General features: G+C 43.1%; 1 protein-coding gene across 5 annotated transcripts; it reads left to right on the plus strand.

Annotated features, from left to right (window-relative positions):
* The first annotated feature begins 334 nt into the window (after positions 1-334).
* map3k14a (mitogen-activated protein kinase kinase kinase 14a) lies at positions 335-19180 on the plus strand. Of its 5 annotated transcripts, none has more exons than XM_042307416.1 (16): positions 335-482; positions 11409-11676; positions 11777-11858; positions 12034-12268; positions 12642-13022; positions 13132-13266; positions 13361-13490; positions 15270-15398; positions 16433-16540; positions 16659-16819; positions 16983-17133; positions 17304-17636; positions 17782-17894; positions 18061-18202; positions 18355-18455; positions 18591-19180. In XM_042307416.1, the coding sequence occupies exons 2-16, from the start codon at positions 11418-11420 to the stop codon at positions 18753-18755; spliced, it is 2625 nt and encodes an 874-aa protein (XP_042163350.1). In that variant the 5' UTR covers positions 335-482; positions 11409-11417; the 3' UTR covers positions 18756-19180. The 5 variants fall into 5 exon arrangements, with proteins under 5 accessions (XP_042163350.1, XP_042163348.1, XP_042163349.1 ...); XM_042307414.1 differs by lacking the exon at positions 335-482 and adding an exon at positions 1047-1157; XM_042307415.1 differs by lacking the exon at positions 335-482 and adding an exon at positions 1047-1157 and having other exon boundaries at positions 16662-16819; positions 18591-19179.
* The last annotated feature ends 123 nt before the right edge of the window (positions 19181-19303 follow it).

Below are 19303 nucleotides of genomic sequence, written 5' to 3' on the forward strand. Positions count from 1 at the left end.
AAGGGTGGCTACTTTGAAGAATCTCAAATATAAATTATATTTTGATTTGTTTAACCTTTTTTTGGTTACTTTCAGGTTCGATATAACTAAGTTGAGAAAAGTTGTGCCTACATTGTGAAAACATTTAGACTGCGTTTAGACAGGCAGTCCAATTCAGATTTTATTTAATCGGATCGTATTTGAAAAAAATCTGATTAGAAAAGATGTGATTGGTGAGAAAATACATATGAGTGGAAAAAAATATGAGAATTGGGCTGCCTGTTTAAACGCAGCCTTGATGTTTACTAAAGTAATTGTACACAAGAACCACACACTTCCTACATTCAAACCTAACTTCGAAAACGATCATGTACTTTCGATTTTCAGATCTACACCCCTCCGATTACGCAATTTTCAACGTTGGACATTTTTAGCGAACTGTGTAGATGCTGAAAACAGCCGACGCCTTTTATCAATTACAAAAACAACAGACCTGAACAAAGGTAAGTCAATATGAACTATAAAGATATTAGAATTGAATATGTCCACAAGATTAATAACTTTCTTAGCAAATGGGTTGAAGTACATTTGAAATGGCGGAGGAAAAGGAGGTGAAGTGAAGTCGCGTCAACATTTTTCTCGACCATAGCATAATGATAATTTTTATTTAACGACTTAACGTTAATTACTTAAGAACTTCTTAGTTGTTACATTTAAGATAACAAATGACCCAGGTAGATGTTATGCACGAAGTTGCCACATAGGCTATTACAGTAGATATTGCCATATATTACAGTACAGTCCACGGCCTGTTGACGATAGTATCTTCGGACGGGGGTGCTTTGTTAAGAGGAGCCAACGCTTGCTGCAAACATGAACACGTATCGCTTGCAGAACGTTTTTTGGAAACATAAGGAACGTGTCTTCCAGATCAGAGAGAAATAACATTTTGTTCTCATAAAAAGTTTAAATTACTACACACCTTTATTGGATTAGTGTTCCCACACGCCCAAATATATCTCCAATATACATCGCTTGTTTATGGAAGACATAGGTGGCCACCTGGGCTAATTAGCTATATAATGCGCTCCGAACACGTGTGTAAGTGTAACTGGGGAGGAAGTGTAGTTTCTCAACTGGAGGCTTGCACAGCTTGTGGATCTGTGCAAAACGCTACAGTAAGTGTATTTTTTTTTATTTGAAGGATTCTTTCTCGGTGATATGAAAGACAACGGGCAAATCAAATTGTATTTTTTCACAAACACATGGTTAGGAGATGTTAATGCGAATGTAGCGAAATGCTTGTGCTTCTAGTTCCGACCATGCAGTAATATCCAACGAGTAATCTAACCTAACAATTTCACAACAATTACCTTATACACACAATTGTAAAAGAATGAATAAGAATGTGTACATAAAAAATATATATAAATGAGTGATGGTATAGAACGGCATAGGCAAGATGCAGTGGATGCTATAGAGTACAGTATATACATATGAGATGAGTAATATAGGATATGTAAACATAAAAGTGGCATTGTTTAAAGTGGCTAGTGATACATTACACCAAGATGCAATAGATGGTATAGAGTACAGTATATACATATGAGATGAGTAATGTAGGGTATGTAAACATTATATGAAGTGGCATTGATTAAAGTGGCTAGTGATACATTTATTACATCAATTTTTAACATTTTTAACATCAACATATGTTTTGAAAACCGGTTGGAAAGTCATGATTGTTGACTTTTTTAAACTTTAAAACACAGCATCGGAATTGTATACTGAACAAAAATATAAACGCAACATGCAACAATTTCAAAGATTTTACTGAGTTACAGTTTATATAAGGAAATAGTCAATTGAAATAAATTCCTTAGGCACTAATCTATGGATTTCACATGACTGGGAATACAGATATGCATCAGTTGGTCATAAGTAGGGGTTTGGAACACAAAACCAGTCAGTGTCTGGTGTGACCACCATTTGCCTCATGCAGCACGACACATCTCCTTCACATAGAGTTGATCAGGCTGCTGATTGTGGGCTGTGGAATGTTGTCTCACTCCTCTTCAATGGCTGTGCGAAGTTGCTGGATATTGTCCAGAACTGGAACACGCTGTCGTACACGTCGATCCAGAGCATCCCAAACATGCTCAATGGGTGACATGTCTGGTGAGTATGCAGGCCATGGAAGAACTGGGACATTTTCAGCTTCCAGGAATTGTGTACAGATCCTTGTGACATTGAGCTGTGCATTATCATGCTGAAACATGAGGTGATGGCGGTGAATGAATGGCACGACAATTGTCCTCAGGACCTCCTCACGGTATCTCTGCGCATTCAAATCGCCATAGATGAAATGCAATTGTGTTCTTTGTCCGTAGTTTATGCCTGCCCATAACGCCACCATTTGTCAATCTGTTCACAACGTTGGCATCAGCAAACTACTCGCCCACACAACGCCATACACGTGGTCTGCGGTTATGAGGCCGGTTGGACATTCTGCCAAATTCTCTAAAATTATGTTGGAGGCAGCTTATGGTAGAGAAATGAACATTCAATTATCTGGCAACAGCTCTGGTTGACAGTGCTGCAGTCAGAATTGCACGCTCCCTCAAAACTTGGGTTTTTAATGCTAGCAGTTTAATAGGCTAAAATAGTAGGCTATTTTTGGACAAGTTTCAGAATTTGATAAGCCAATTGGCCTATCAACCCTCTACCAGTTGTCTGTACAGGGTCTGCTGTCACTCTTCCAGTATGCAATATATAGGCTTTGGCAGTATACCGTATATACCAATACAGCAGAGAAATTGAGTCTCGCGCTTTAACGCTCTTAGTTGTTGTTGAAATTAATCCACTATGCTGTTTACTTTCTGCATATACGTACGTTATATCGCTGATTCTACTTTTATAAACACCTGCAGTCAACTTGTGCAATTCTCCAGGCAATAAAGCAGATTGCGTTCTTCATTTCACCTCTCACATTATTTTACATTATGAAGCTCACTGGTAGTCCCGTCACATGTTGCCTTTTGAGTCACTCACTGTTGTGCAGCATAGATAATAGCATAGTTTCAGTATTGAATTCACAACTAAATGTTTGCAGCTAGATATAACTATTAAGTTAACTGTCTAAAATGTGCTAAATGCTCTGAGGTTGTGCATTTGGTTTGCTGACATAGTAGCTAGTTATCTACCAAGCTTCACTCTATTGATCTTCGTGCGTGCATGTGGGTGGAGTGGGATTTTTGGAGTAGGGAAAACATTTTTGTAATATGATTTCCTTGCCGGGCCCACTCTCATTCACAAGGGGGCGATATCAACGTTTTTTCCTTTTGTGACTTTCCTTGCTAGTAGTAGCTAGCTGGCAGCCACTGAGATATAATAAGAACTGGAGACTGCATCCAAGATGTCCAACCGTTGTTTTCAAGGTAGATCTACTCATGTTCACATACGCCGATTCATGGACCATGTATACCTCGGTTGCATCCGATTTATACAGCCAACATCTCCTACGCACAGGGAGCAGCCATGACGTCATCACGTCATCCAAAAACATGGCAGACATTGGATGAATATAACATTTTAATATCTTCGGCTGTGAGTGATGGGAACTATCAACTACAATTATTTGAATAATTAAATTAATGATTTGTGCACAAAGGTAATGACTGAAGTGTCTCATTAGGAATTTTCTAATCTGATTTCTCTATGTGGCCATCTATGGAAATTCTCTTTCTGGGCCAGGCATCAGTTAAACTGCAGTACCGAAGCAAAACTGGAGGAACCTTTTCGAAACCGTGCTTTTAGACTGGAATCCTGGCCCTGGGCAGCCTGGCTAGCTGGCTTTAACCTGGCTAAAAACATAACAAGCTCGCTAGCCTTTGTGAAATAATCAGATTTATTATAAAGCAAATATGCCCTGGAAAATATTCTTATACATGCCGATGTAACCTGAAACATGATCCCAGTTTGATATGCTGCTTGTGTATTCACTCCCATATCAGCTACAAATAGACCTTCATCATGTTGGGAGAAAAAAAGCACATGGCTAGATAGTTGACTACAGCAGGTTCTACCATTTCATCATAATAACTAGTTATTACTGTAGTTATTACTTTTAAACTAAATACCTTTTTGGGTTGATTCTTGTTGTTTGGTTTAACTGTTTGAATAGTCGCTGAGATCATATTTGGTTATCAATGTAAAATAGGTTACTTTGATGCAAGGATAGGCATTTTACATTTTTCACATGTATTCATGTTTTTTTTTTAGAGTACTGAAATGTAACACAAGGCCTGCCCTGGAAAGAAATATGCACATATTTATCTATAATTTATCATAACTATTACAGATAACAAATCCTAATTGCTAAATTGCCCCATATACAGTACCAATCAAAAGTTTGGACACACCTACTCATTCCAGAGTTTTTTTTATTTTCTACATTGTAGAATAATAGTGAAGACGTTAAAACTATGAAATAACACATATGGACTCATGTAGTATCCAAAAAATGGTTAAACAAATCAAAATATATTTGAGATTCTTCAAAGTAGCCACCCTTTGCCTTGATGACAGCTTTGCACACACTTGACATTCTCTCAACCAGCTTCATGAGTTAGTCACAAATGCACATTTGTACAAATGGAACACTAGAGTCAAAGCAAATTAACATTGTCTTCAAGACAAAATAAATAAAGCAATTGGGACAAAATGTAACTGTGACCCCTGGTTAAAGAACAAGCTTTGACGTCCGTTCAAGGACTAGAGTAGCCTATCTTTCCTATAGATCAGATCAAGGAGCCAAGCGACAACACTGCCCCCACTGCGGAAGGAATGATACAGCGTGTCTTCATTTTCAGGTAGTAAAAAAAGTAAGTAAAATGCCGGAGCCTATTGTGCCGAAAAATTATATTGCAACACTCCCCGAATCGCACGTCTGCGTAGAGCCCGTAGTAAGCGGTTAGCTTTTTGCAATCAAGCTCCTCTTGGTAACAAGATAATCCCCTCCTGGATCAAGAGGCTTGCTGTCTAATATTCATTTTGTTTTGCGTGCAACAAACAGTGAGTAACATTTTTGAGTTACTTGTGTAACTGTATGACCTGGGATGTCTGTCCTCCAAATAGTTTATGTAAAAGGTTTGCATGTTAGCATTTAGCTAGCATTTGCTATGGGATTGTACATATGCTTGTTAGCATTGATAACCTTCTGATTGAAAATAGCGCCCCTTGTGTGTTTTAGTGCCGGTATTACGGGATGGCACAAAGTCGGTATGATGGCACAAGGTCAGTATGGGGGGGTTATACTTGCCTAACATATGGAATTGTTGGATCATGGATCATTTGGCTATTTGATTTAAGGACCCTGTAGATATAAAATAAATATATATTTGCAAAGTATTTGATAAAATATAGAATTTGCCCTTAGAGACGCATTCAATGACACGTTCATAAATGGCAAAACAGACAGTCAAAAAATGTATCCTAAGGAATAAGGTTTTGAAGTGTCTGTCCTATATCTGAGATAGAAGAAAGCTCAGATTTCTTATTTTTTAAATATATTTTTTAACACATTTAACCCATTAATTTTTTGAAATGGTAACTTTAGATGAGTCCTGTGACACTTGTGGGGGTCGTGGAACAAAACAGAGAGCAGCATCAGTGAAGATTAAAAAGTGAGTATACGCAATGCCCACTGAAAAGAATAGTGGTTATACAGCATATAGCCCCCACTACACCACTGGGCTAAAGTCTTCCACTCAGGGACCAGACGCGAACCTGATGAAATGACAAAGAGAAGCAATGGCCTTCTCTATGTCTGATGCATTATTAGCACCTGTCACGTTGTTCGAAATAATGATGGTCGGACCAAGGCGCAGTGTACGTAGAGTTCCACATATTTTAATGAAGAAAGTGAAACTTAAGCAAATACAAAACGATAAAGAATAAACGAACCGTGACGACAATTCAGTGCTAACAGGCAACTAAACATAAACAATATCCCATAACCCACAGGCGGGAAAAATGCTACTTAAGTATGATCCCCAATTAGAGACAACGATAACCAGCTGCCTCTAATTGGGAATTATACAAATCACCAACTTAGAAAATCAAACCTAGAACCCCACATAGAAAATATAAACTAGATTTTTTTTTAAACCTAGTCACACCCTGACCTACTCTACCATAGAAAATACAGGTTTTCTATGGTCAGGACGTGACAGAACCAGAGTAAATAGGTGTTGTCTTTCTGGCGTGTGAAGGATGTGTTTCTATGCACAGAGGCCTTCACCCCCTCTGATACCCAGCCTTATTCACTCATTGAGACATTCATTTTGGATTCCCATGAGTTTCTTGAGTTTCCCATGAATGAATGCCTCTTAACAGTGCTCTGTGAGGGACTGGGGGGCCCAGAAGTACTGGCAGGTATCCAGGAATGGCGGAGGCGTACTGGTGTGTTAAATTATCCAGGTCCTGCAGGAGATGGAGCCCTCGGCTGTTCTTACTCAAGCCTCTGGTATTCTGCTAATCTGAGTGGGCGTATATGAGTCAGTGGTCATTGTGTGTCTGTGTGTATCCATCCTGAATCTTTTCAGCAGTTCCATCTGCAGCCATTCCTCTATTTGTTCCTTTCTTTGTTGTATCCTCTACAGTCAACATTCACTCCCCCAGAATCATGCCGCCATTTTTGGATCCCCTTTCCACCCCTCCTCCCGTTCTTGTCCTTTCTGCCCCCACATTCTCTCACTCCTCCACCAAGATTCCAACTGTCCCCCACCCCTCTGCTCACTGAGTATCATGCTCATGTTTTTCATGCATGTGTTTTTGATAGGGAGTCGAGAGGTCCTCAAACACAGTTACATTGTCACATTGACAGTTAGACAGGGGCCTACATTGTTATAACAAAGTTGTTACATTGTTGTAATAACTCAACATAGAGAAACAAAAAACTGAATCTGCACAGTTTACCAAATACTGAGTATAGCTAGGGGAGGACTTACTTTATATATCACAATGACTGGTCCCTATGGTCAGAGTGGTTTTCTGGGCTGTGGAGTGCAGCTCTACAACCTATCATTAGCCTGTAGTTCTCATAGTTTAACCTCTTCAAGAGGTTTTTAAGAGGGCAAATGACTTGTGAGTGACCCATCAAGGCCAGAGGATGTAGGCTAATCCCAGCATAGAAAATTATCACCTTCGCTCTGTTTAATGCGATCACAAGTAAAATAAAGCAAGAGTCAAGGGTGATGATAAGTTCATATACTGTAGGCTACATGCTTTAAGCTGTCACTCACTGCTATGATTTGATACAAGAGTTGGCTGTTTGACATGTCCAAATGTAGTCCCTGAGTTTCCTTGCCCTTTAGTGACTCTGTTCTGAGTATGTGTTGTTCCTCTAAAAAAAAAGAGGAACCGAAAAAGGAAGTGAGGTTTTCCCCAAACTCAAAAAGGTGGCCGACCTTTCCCCTGTTCTGAGTTAAAACCTCACAATTCTCACATGTAATCCTCACGAGTCAATCTGATGTTGTTTTATTTATTTAAATGATTATAACAAGGGAAAACAGCAGGGGCTAAAGGTCTGGAGTTCAACACCCATAACTAAAAATGATAGATTATACAGACAGAGGGGATTTGATAGCAGCATCATTGATTTATGGGAGCACATACAGTGGGGCAAAAAAGTATTTAGTCAGCCACCAATTGTGCAAGTTCTCCCACTTAAAAAGATGAGAGAGGCCTGTAATTTCCATCATAGGTACACTTCAGACAAAATTAGATTTTTTTTTCCAGAAAATCACATTGTAGGATTTAATGAATTTATTTGCAAATTATGGTGGAAAATGAGTATTTGGTCACCTACAAACAAGCAAGATTTCTGGCTCTCACAGACCTGTAACTTCTTCTTTAAGAGGCTCCTCTGTCCTCCACTCGTTACCTGTATTAATGGCACCTGTTTGAACTTGTTATCAGTATAAAAGACACCTGTCCACAACCTCAAACAGTCACACTTCAAACTCCACTATGGCCATGGCCAAAGAGCTGTCAAAGGACACCAGAAACAAAATTGTAGACCTGTACCAGGCTGGGAAGACTGAATCTGCAATAGGTAAGCAGCTTGGTTTGAAGAAATCAACTGTGGGAGTAATTATTAGGAAATGGAAGACATACAAGACAACTGATAATCTCCCTCGATCTGGGGCTCCACGCAAGATCTCACCCCGTGGGGTCAAAAATCACAAGAACGGTGAGCAAAAATCCCAGAACCACACGGGGGGACCTAGTGAATGACCTGCAGAGAGCTGGGACCAAGGTAACAAAGCCTAGCATCAGTAACACACTACGCCGCCAGGGACTCAAATCCTGCAGTGCCAGACGTGTCCCCCTGCTTAAGCCAGTACATGTCCAGGCCCGTCTGAAGTTTGCTAGAGAGCATTTGGATGATCCAGAAGAAGATTGGGAGAATGTCATATGGTCAGATGAAACCAAAATATAACTTTTTGGTAAAAACTCAACTCGTCGTGTTTGGAGGACAAAGAATGCTGAGTTGCATCCAAAGAACACCATACCTACTGTGACGCATGGGGGTGGAAACATCATGCTTTGGGGCTGTTTTTCTGCAAAGGGTCCAGGACCACTGATCCGTGTAAAGGAAAGAATGAATGGGGCCATGTATCGTGAGATTTTGAGTGAAAACCTCCTTCCATCAGCAAGGGCATTGAAGATGAAACGTGGCTGGGTCTTTCAGCATGACAATGATCCCAAACACACCGCCCGGGCAATGAAGGAGAGGCTTCGTAATAATCATTTTAAGGTCCTGGAGTGGCCTAGCCAGTCTCCAGATCTCAACCCCATAGAAAATCTTTGGAGGGAGTTAAAAGTCCGTGTTGCCCAGCAACAGCCCCAAAACATCACTATTCTAGAGGAGATCTTCATGGAAGAATGGGCCAAAATAGCAGCAACAGTGTGTGAAAACCTTGTGAAGACTTACAGAAAACGTTTGACCTCTGTCATTGCCAACAAAGGGTATATAACAAAGTATTGAAATAAACTTTTGTTATTGACCAAATACTTATTTTCCACCATAATTTGCAAATAAATTCATTCAAAATCCTACAATGTGATTTTCTGGATTTTTTTTTTTTTTCCATTTTGTCTGTCATAGTTGAAGTGTACCTATGATGAAAATTATAGGTCTCTCTCATCTTTTTAAGTGGGAGAACTTGCACAATTGGTGGATGACTAAATACTTTTTTGCCCCACTGTAACTTTGGCTATATGCAGAACATAACTAGGGTGTTCCTGTGGACATGATTGATGCGACTACTCTGGCCTGATAGGATCAAATGGCTTATTCATGCATCATCGTTTGCTTGATATTAGACCGTGAGTGTGTTTTAAGAGCATATCCCTGAACCCTGACCCCTTTCTGCAGCCCCAACGCAGCACAATGAGAGGCTTAAAGTGGGCCAAAGAGTATAACATAGTCTAGTACATAACTAACACGTGGCCCCTTGCTTTGGGGAATTAGATCTTCAGGGTTTGTTGTTTTGGGTCCCAAATGAACATTTAAAGAGTTAGACAGGTTAGATTTGGACACTGTTGGGTGCACTTTTTAATAATGTGCTCTAATTTTCCCATTATTTAGGGAGAGTGAAAATGGGACAGAAAGACACTGAGCATAAGTGAGAGAAAGAGAAAGCGCAGAAAGAGCAAGACAGCCCTGCTGCTGCAGGGAAAAGAGGGAGGGGGGGGAAGTGAGATGGATTTCCCGTAAATCACCATCAACCAATCACAGCTCCTACCCCGGTTGGCAGTAGGCCAGTGGGATAAAGCGACACCAAGCAACCGAGATACACAGCAAGATCACAGAGTGAAGTAGAGAGAGAGAGAGTCGAAAGAGACCTATATTACAGAGCGTGAGTTATCATTTGGAAGGATAGGGGTATTTACTAGCAGAATATTTGACTTCAGTTTAGTGAAAAACGGATAACCAGAAGAGACTGCAGACCTGCAATTCGGACCTGCCTCTGTTGGTAGGTCTATGTTTCCTTCCTCAGCGTCTATTTTTCTGTCCAGTTCTTTGTCAAAGGGCCTGTTCTTACTTCCGCCCCACTTGATTTCAGTTGGGGTGTGGTGCTGTGTTTTGGAGGAGGGGTACGTGTGCGGAGCTCTTGCTTTAGCAGGAAGTGATGATCAGTGAATGACAAAGCTGGTGTGCCTGATCAGAGTCTGGGTTAGACAAAGTGTGTGTGGAGGAGGGGAATGAGAAATTGACAGGAAAGTGGAGGAAATTCACTGCGTGGACAGTGCGTGGAGTGTTTTATTTGAATGCTATACAGGTTCTAAGAGATTTCAAACAATATTTGCATATCCGGGTATAAACATTTACATAGCATTTACCCTGGCAGTCAACCTGAGCTTGGCGTGTCATAAAGGGAACAGGGCACCTGTCTAAGGGAAGATAAACTCCTGTGAAGTGCTGGCACACTGATGCAACATGCAGCAACCCTAGCTCTACAGCTCTCCGCTTACAGTGCTCACTAAGCGAGCCTAGGTCCAAAGCCTCTCTGGCCTTTCTCTACTGAATTAAACATGCTCAGATCAGAGGGGTTTTCATTTGAAATACATACTCCATGCTTGATGCACACACACACAGACACACACACATGATATTCTGTGGAACTGAGGCAGTTCTGTTCCTTGAGCATGCCATGTAGCAGTCTTTACAACACAACTACTTCCTGGTGTTAACTACACAGTTGTAACTGTCAAAACAAGGCCGTGATCGAGTTTCCTGTTTCATTCGCTCACCGCAAAACGTGAAGTTTCAGCAGAGAAGGAGTTGCGATCAAGTTTCTGTGTCAAGCATACACTTCCTCATGTTGAGAAATGTATATGTTTCAAATCAAATTTTATTGGTCACATGCACCGAATACAACAGGTGTGGTCTTTACCGGGAAATACTTACTACGAGCCAATTCCCAACAATGCAGAGTTAAAAAGTACAAACAATATTTACAAGGCAGAGATAAACAATACAAGGCAGAGATAAACAATTACTAGATTGACTTGTTTCACTGCCACACAAAGCCGGACATTATTCCATTCTTAGCAGGTGAAGTTCAATTGACATGAGGGAGGCTCTTTCCAGAAGTTAACAAGCTATACTGGGGTTTTTGATTACCCAGTCGCTGTCCCAGCAGTCACAAGCTCTGCTCCGCTCTCTGCTAATGGACAGGTGTGAGGATCGCTTAGATCAGCAAGTTGGTTGTTGTGGAGATGTGCTTCAAATGAAGTGCTGTACACTGAGCTGTTAAAGGACGGACCGTTTTGAATAGTCCAGCCAACAGCGAAGTCAGTAAACAGGATAAAACCATGTTTTATTCTGAATTGACATAATTTTCTCTTTCCTTTTCCAGCAGGTGAGAATGGAGGTGAATCAAAGGATCTTTAACTCGACCAGACCATTCTCAGGGTCACCCCAAATAGAGCTGAAGGGGTCTTACCCAAGCCTCCCCAGCCCAGAAGACAGGACGAGTGACAAGGAGGGGAAGGAGAGCGAAGGAGACTTCATGGCTTGTTTAAAACCCAGACTAATTCAAGTCCTAATGCAGGGCACAGCAGAACAAGTGGGTGAAGCAGGTCCACTGAACTATCAGAAGAACTCGTTCATAGCCCAGGCTGAATGTGAGTATACTAAGGACGGGCGATACTAGTTTTGATAGGATTAATTACAGAGAGAGAGAGAATGGCACCAAGCTAACACCTGCTGTCTGTGCTTCCCCAGGTGAAACCCAAGACTCCCAGCAGTTCAGCCCTTCCTGCTCCGAACGCTCCTATGTCGGGTCCCCCAACTGCTTAATCAACCGGTATGACCTCACGTATCCCTCCATAACACACTCCATTATCTCTCCTTCCAACTATCTCAATCTTTGGTTTTCTTCTTTAGCTACAAAGCATTGGTTAAATCACTAATGTCTTCTTACAGTTTGGGTTTTCGTGACAGTACTGCATTCACACAGGCATTGCTGTTGTCTTCCACAGGGACTCATCAGAGCACAACAATGTGGCGTGTTCCACCGTAGCCTCCAACCAGGACAAACCAGGCTCCCCGGCCCACTGCTCCCCCAGGAAGAAGCCAAGGAAGAATCAGAAGAGGAAGGAGAAGAAAGAGGAGCAGAGGGAGACAGGGAAGCAGAGACAGAGACGTAGAGTACCTTCTGGTGTCCCTGAGCAGGAGACCCAGACTGGAAGTTCTCCTCAACTGATCCAGACCCAGGTAAGATGAGCACTCTCCCTGTAACATCCTACCGTCAGACACAAAATGGATGACGTTGAACTCTAGTTGAACTTGAAGTGCCTTTCTTATGATTCATAGTCTGTAGTATGAACTGTAGACGGTCTCATATAGTGTTTGAGCTTCTATCAGCAAACATCCTAGCACAAACATTAGCCTTTCAACCGGGAGGAAGTGATTCAGAGAACTCTTGACTGTCTGACAAAGCTTCCTTTCAGGTGTCCATACTAATCTTGAAGCCTCACCCACATAGATAGTTGTCAGTGTCAGTATCATCACCTGAAGGTGAAAGTTCTTTCCTGGCAGACAGTCACCTTTAATCACCTGGTGGTTGGTTTGTCTTTCTCCCCTTTAGGAGGACGCTTCAGAGCCATTAAGTAACATCAGCACTTCTTACAGTAGCAGTATCCCGAGTTTAGAGGCGCATGACACAAGACGCCCCCCTTACCCCCTCCAGGACTGCAACAGGGGCCCCAGCCATTCCCACCCATGCTGGGGCCCCCAGGTGTTTAGCCCCTCCTGCAACCTCTCCACCTATGGGCAGGAGAGTGACTCGGACTCTCCTCTCAGCAGTGTGGGAGACTGTTCGTTGGCCCTAGCAGGGCTCAGGGGCAGTGTCAGTCAGGAGGACCGATGCTACGCAGGTCCCTTCTGCAAAGACGTGGAAAGGCATGTCTGGGAGAAGGAGGGAGAAGTCTCAGAGACTGACACCAACGAGGGCCTGATATTCAATGAGGTAACTTTCCAGACTGCAATTGTTGTCGATAAATGCAGTTGTTTACTTGTGGCTTTTTCTGATTCCTCCTTATTCACTCAGCCAATTGTTCCCTCTTATTTCCTATTAGAATATTCAGCCTGTGAATTATGAGTACAGGGAGGGGAAGGACTACAGCCTCTGCAAGTCTATCAACACAGGGTCATACGGGGAAGTGCACAGTGTGCAAGACAACAGAACACACTTCAGATTTTGCGCTAAAAAGGTACAACAGCACTTACACTCTCTGTGTACATTATCTGTGTGTTATCTCTCACTATTGATAACTATTGAACTCTCGTCCCTCTCCTTCCTCCCAGATTCTCCTGAAGAGTTTTAGTAGTGAGGAAGTGGGTACGTGGAGTGCCCTGAAGTCTCCTCACGTGGTGGAACTCTTCGGAGTGATCCGAGAGGGGCCCTACGTTGTCCTCTTCATGGACCTCAAAGCTGGTGAGCTATACACTATATTGTACCTCGATCTCAGGCAGTGACCTGGATGCTAGTTAGGCGCGGGTAAGCTTTTTGTTCACCTGCACCCACCCACAATTGCTAATAACCCATCCGCAACCGCCAGACTATATATGATAAAGTGACAATCTGAGGCCCGACCCTAACCCGCTAACATAGAAAAATGCTGTAGGCTATAGTCAAAAGACAGTGGAATTATTTTTTGACAGGGGGTGCAGATTTTCTCCTGATTTTAGATATGTTTCTTCTTATAATTTCTAACATTTTGGTAGACTATTTGTTAGTCAACTTGTCTATAATTAAAAAGATGCAGCTTTTCTTCTGTCATTTTATGTTGCCCTCAAAGACTATATTAACCCCTGCTCACCAGATTGTCATAAATCAATAGAATGAATGCTTTAATCTAGTTGACATCGGTAGAGTTTTTCTCTGTCATCTTCTTTCATGGAGCAAAGACGTTTAACTGAGCATTTGCATTCTCTCAGAATGCTGATAGAAAGAAATCACATTTCTCCACTCTTGTTCCTGAGTCAGAATTTTGCCTACATTTGGTGTATCATGTTACTTCAAGAAATCCTTAATTTTGCAGGAGTTAATATTAAGGCTATGTGAGGTTATAGACCTACAGTCAGTGTCCAGATTTCAGTTTCCATTTAACCCATCTGAACAGTAGGCTACAGTTCCCTTGAACTTCCCTATTTGAAGTCCCTGTCTTGTGACTGTTGAATTTGTATAGCGCCTCACAATCATCACACATTTCCCACTTCACCAAATATTTTCCCAACATGACTTTTCTGGCCCTCCTTTCCCTTTATATTCAACATTTCAAAGCTTTTCTCTTGTTGAATTAAACTCCTTTTTGCCTCCGTGGATTGACGTAACCTTAAAATTATTATTATTATTTTTTACAAATTACCCCTTTTTTCTCCCCTATTTCGTGGTATCCAATTGGTAGTTACAGTCTTTTCTCATTGCTACAACTCCCGTACGGACTTGGGAGAGGCGAAGGTCGAGAGCCGTGCGTCCTCGGAAACACAACCCAACCAAGCTTCTTGACACAATGCCCACAATACCCAACCCTGGAAGCCAGCCGCACCAATGTGTCAGAGGAAACACCTTACACCTGGCGACAGTGTGCACTGCGCCCGGCCCGCCACAGGAGTCGCAGGAGTCGTGTGCGATGGGACAAGGACATCCCTGCCAGCCAAGCCCTCCCCTAACCCAGACGACCTTGGGCCAATTGTGCGTCGCCCCATGGGTCTCCCGGTCGCGGCCGGCTCCTACAGAGCCTGGACTAGAACTCAGAATCTCTAGTGACACAGCTAGCACTACGATGCAGTGTCTTAGACCGCTGCACCACTCGGGAGGCCGACGTAAACTTTTTTTGCCCATTCCCAAAAGCATGGCATGTAGGCTATTTGGCACTAGTACAGTTAGACCCCTAGGTTTATGCACTAATGCCAGGTAGCCTAAAATAATTAAAGAACATCCTCAGTGTAGCCTATAGATATAAATTGCGCAGGAATTACACATTTATGGATTTTTAAAGGTATTGTTTTCCATTTATTCAACACACCCGCCACCCACCCGCCCTTCACCCACACAATATTTAATGACCCTAAACGCGTCCGGTTTATGAGTCAACCAGGGCATCACTACTAGACGCCTCTGTTAGAGTTTCTCGAAGAATGCCTCAGATCACCACTATGATTTTGAGGTGATTTTTCATCACCCACTGACCCCTCCTGTCCTCTTCTCTAGGCTCTGTGGGTCAGCTTATTAAAGAGAGGGGTCGGCTACCTGAGGACCTGGCCCTACACTACCACTGTCAGGTCCTGGGGGCACTGGAACACCTGCTGAAGAGACGAGTGCTGCATCTGGACATAAAGGGTAGGCCGAGACATGAGATAATGAAAAATGACTGACTTATGAACAAAAATACACCAGAAGGTTCATAAAACACACAGTAACTAAATGTCTGGGCATGTTGACTGACTCTGGTGATGACACTAGGCATTTTCAAACTAGGTTTGATTACAGTGTTTGATTACGGTGTTTGATTGCGATGTTTGATTACGGTGTTTGATTGTATTGTTTGATTATGGCAGCTATTAAAACAGTAATTAAAAGACTTGTGTCTTGACAGTTGACACATGTAAAGAGAAATAGAGAAGCAGACGTTCAGGTTATTCATATTTTGTTTCATATTTTGCCTTGGTGAGAGTAAGTTCTTTCTCGGCTGTTTTTGCAGTTGTTATGTGGAACACAAGAGTCGCAGATCGTGTCTTGATCTCCAGCACCTGTGTTGTGAAACCAGAGCACCACAGGCTGAGAACGCGCCAAGCCGGGAATTTCCCACAGCGTGACTCACCGCTGCTCTTTAGAAGGCGCAAGCGCTCGCCAGCCAGAGAGAGGGAGAGACAGAACTCGAGGAAGAGAGAGAGCGACAGAGCAAAGGATAGACAGTCGGAACCACATGGCTCAGTGCTCAGATGCCACCTGGTGTCAGATAAGCTACACCACAGGCACAGATACAACAGGGAGGTTTTGCCAAGTCACCTGCTGCCTGTCTATTTTGCTATAAGCCCCAGATTCATTCCTTCCCCAACAGCTGTTTCTTAATAGCCAACATGACTTGGATTTGACTCTCTTTTCCCTCTGGTTACCAGAACCTTGCCCCGTCTGCATAGCTACAGCGCTGCTAAATATGGCTGTCTCATCCCAGGATTATAGAACAACAATAACCAAATCCAGTATATAGCCATAGATTAACATGCCTTCCTGTGTGTGTGTGTGTGTGTGTGTGTGTGTGTGTGTGTGTGTGTGTGTGTGTGTGTGTGTGTGTGTGTGTGTGTGTGTGTGTGTGTGTGTGTGTGTGTGTGTGTGTGTGTGTGTGTGTGTGTGTGCGTGTGTGTGTGTTGCAGCGGACAATGTGTTGCTGTCAGAGGATGGGAGGGACACTTTTCTGTGTGACTTTGGACACTCGGAGAGAATGGACATTGGTGGACAGAGCCTAAGTGCATCCCAAGGAGGTAGCAAAATATGAACTCAAGACCTCACTAGACAAAAAAAAGAGGGATACACCAAAGAAATAAAGTGTTTGACCTGGTTGTCATGTCTGAATGTATACTCTGTGTATGTGCGTGGAAGCAGATCTGAAGGGGACAGAGACACACATGGCCCCGGAGATTGTGAAAGGGGAAACCCGCGGAGCCAAAGCAGACGTGTGGAGCAGCTGCTGCATGTTACTGCACATGCTCAATGGCTGTCAGCCCTGGACACGATACTACTCCCGCCCACTGTACTTCAAGGTATCCTTCAACACAACAACACCCTGTCTTCATACTTGACATGTGACAAGTATGTTTAACTTTTGATGTAAAAAAATATTAAAAAATCGGAGCCAATATTAGGCCTCCAATTGGATTGAATCTTCATGTCGTGGATTCATTGTTCGTGTGGCTATGGTTACAGATAGCCAATGAACCACCGCCTCTGAGGGAGATCCCGCCCGATTGCAGTCCCTTCACTGCTGATGTCATAAAGGTGGGACTACAGAAGGAGCCAACCAAGAGGGCCTCTGCCCCGGAGCTCAAGGGAAGAGCAGCCAGAGCTCTGAGAGAAGGTGAGGGTGTAGCACCACCACTGTTTTTAGATCAGTGCTTAGATGTTAAAAACTGTGGCTGTTAACCATGTTCATTTGAATACTGGCTAACAAACCTACTGCCTTTAGATCAGTCCTTAGATGATATAACTTTGTTATAACTGACTAACAACCCTACTGTGTGTCTTTAGTGGGAGGACTCAGCAGCCCCATCAGAGGGTCCTATAAGGAGCCCCTACAGATAGATGACAGCCCCGGCCAGTCTAGCCAGCCCTGGCCTCCCTTCAGCAGAGACACCTGCTCTGAGGAGAACCATAAGCTATTGCTGGAATCCATGAACCCAGGGAGCAGGGAGCTGAACAATGATGAGGAGGAGGAAGGCAGTGAGGCAGACACAGAGGAGACAACCTCACCTCCAGACTCACCTCGCTCTCTACTGACACAACTCCATGAATGGCAAAATCCCAAGATGGCCGACGTCACCTCCAACGTGTCTGAGCTTGAACTGCGCAAACTGGAGAGAGGTAAGGATTGTTGCAACATTCTGCATGTTTGCTGTCTGTCAGTCTGTGTATCTCAGTTCATTTTACTTGATGTATATCCTTGTGTGTCTATATCAACTCAAGTCAACTCCTCTGTTCTTACCGCTCCTCTTCTGTTCGTCTGCAGAGTTCTACCTGACCAGTCTGTCTCAGCTGCACTCAGCAGAAACCCAGGAGCAACTACTGTCCTGCCTGAGCAGCAGTGACTGTTACTCCAACAGGGACTTATGGGACAGAAAGGTAACCCACCATACAAACCTGCCATACCTGACATGTTAGATAATATGAACAGCTGTAGGGTGTGTAATGTGTTTCTGTGGGTTGGTATCTGGATCTCTCGGTCACATTATCAACCCATTCACGGTTCTCCCTCTATTTTCCCTGTCTCCCTCCTCCCTGACTACAGGACTCTGGCCGTTGGTCCATCAGCCCAGGTGATGACCTCAGCTCTGGCGTGTTCTCCTACAACAGCCAACCGGACGGACAGATTCTCAGTATGGACTGGCTGGTTCACCAAAGCCACCTGTCTCCACCCCGATGCTTTGAGGGTGAGTGACATTGTTATCTGACCCTGGAAGGTGCTACAGCTCAGGATGTTTAGATAAGAGGATCATGTCATATTGTTTCCCACTGGATAGGATCTCATTCCCATAGAGATATCACTCATGTTGGCTGTTTCTCTGCACTGTGATTGGCTCAGGAGTGGACGTCTGCATCACGGACGTAAATGGGCAAAGCATCCGGATCCGAGAGAAACGTAGGGTGAAGGTGGGCCACATTGCCACGGGGATCAGCGACCAGGTGAGTGAGGAATCATGGTAGACCCCTGACAACAATCATATTTTCATGTTTATGCTCTTGTCCTTTTCACAGGCGACTACAGTCCTTCATTACACCACAATAAATCTTACACCTGTGTGTCTCTCTCCCCCCTAGATCTCTGAGAGGGTGTTCACCATGGAGACTCAGGAGCAGGAGCCAGTGGCCCATGATGAGGAGGTGCAGGACTCTGGCCTCCTGCTCCGCTGTGTCCCTGCTCCTGACTACAGCCAGGCCTGGAGATGGAGGGTCAAGGAGGGGGTGCTGGAGACTCGTGCCTGAGCCATCAACTCCCCCCATTCATCAGTAGCAGTCTCATCAAGCATCAGGACTGTAGACTCACTCCTGTACGCCTGTCTCAGTCTATCCTGCTTTTTATCAAACTGTGTGTTATGCATAATCTTAAGGATCGTACCCTTTTTTTCAATTTTTGCCTAAAATGACAACCCATATCTAACTGCCTGTTGCTCAGGACCTGAAGCAAATATATGCATATTCTTGACACCATTTGAAAGGAAACACTTTGAAGTTTGTAGAAATGTCAAATTAATGTAGGAGAATATTAACGGCAGGGATTCAACCTTTAGAATCCAGTTCCTACATTTGAATATAAAAATTGATTTTATCAAACAAAACATTTTATCTCTGGGACCCTCAGGATGACAAATCCGAGCAATATTACTGAATGTAAGTACATTATTTACCTTCAGGGGTGAATGTATCAAACCAAGTGGCGTGATAAGTTTGTTGTTGTTGTGCACTCAAAACAATAAATGGTATTTTTTCACTGTAACAGCTGCTGTAAATTGGACAGTGCAGTTAGATTAACA

Source organism: Oncorhynchus tshawytscha, linkage group LG27 (genome assembly GCF_018296145.1).
Source record: "Oncorhynchus tshawytscha isolate Ot180627B linkage group LG27, Otsh_v2.0, whole genome shotgun sequence".
NCBI lineage: Eukaryota > Metazoa > Chordata > Actinopteri > Salmoniformes > Salmonidae > Oncorhynchus > Oncorhynchus tshawytscha.

What these genes read in the sequence shown, in the direction of transcription:
- map3k14a (XM_042307414.1), top strand. Translation starts at nt 1,062, where the DNA reads ATGCGCTCCGAACACGTGTGTAAGTGTAACTGGGGAGGAAGTGTAGTT. An exon ending in CTCAACTGATCCAGACCCAG is followed by an intron (nt 12,269 to 12,641) that starts GTAAGATGAGCA and finishes TCTCCCCTTTAG; the next exon opens with GAGGACGCTTCAGAGCCATT. An exon ending in CCCGCCCACTGTACTTCAAG is followed by an intron (nt 16,820 to 16,982) that starts GTATCCTTCAAC and finishes CTATGGTTACAG; the next exon opens with ATAGCCAATGAACCACCGCC.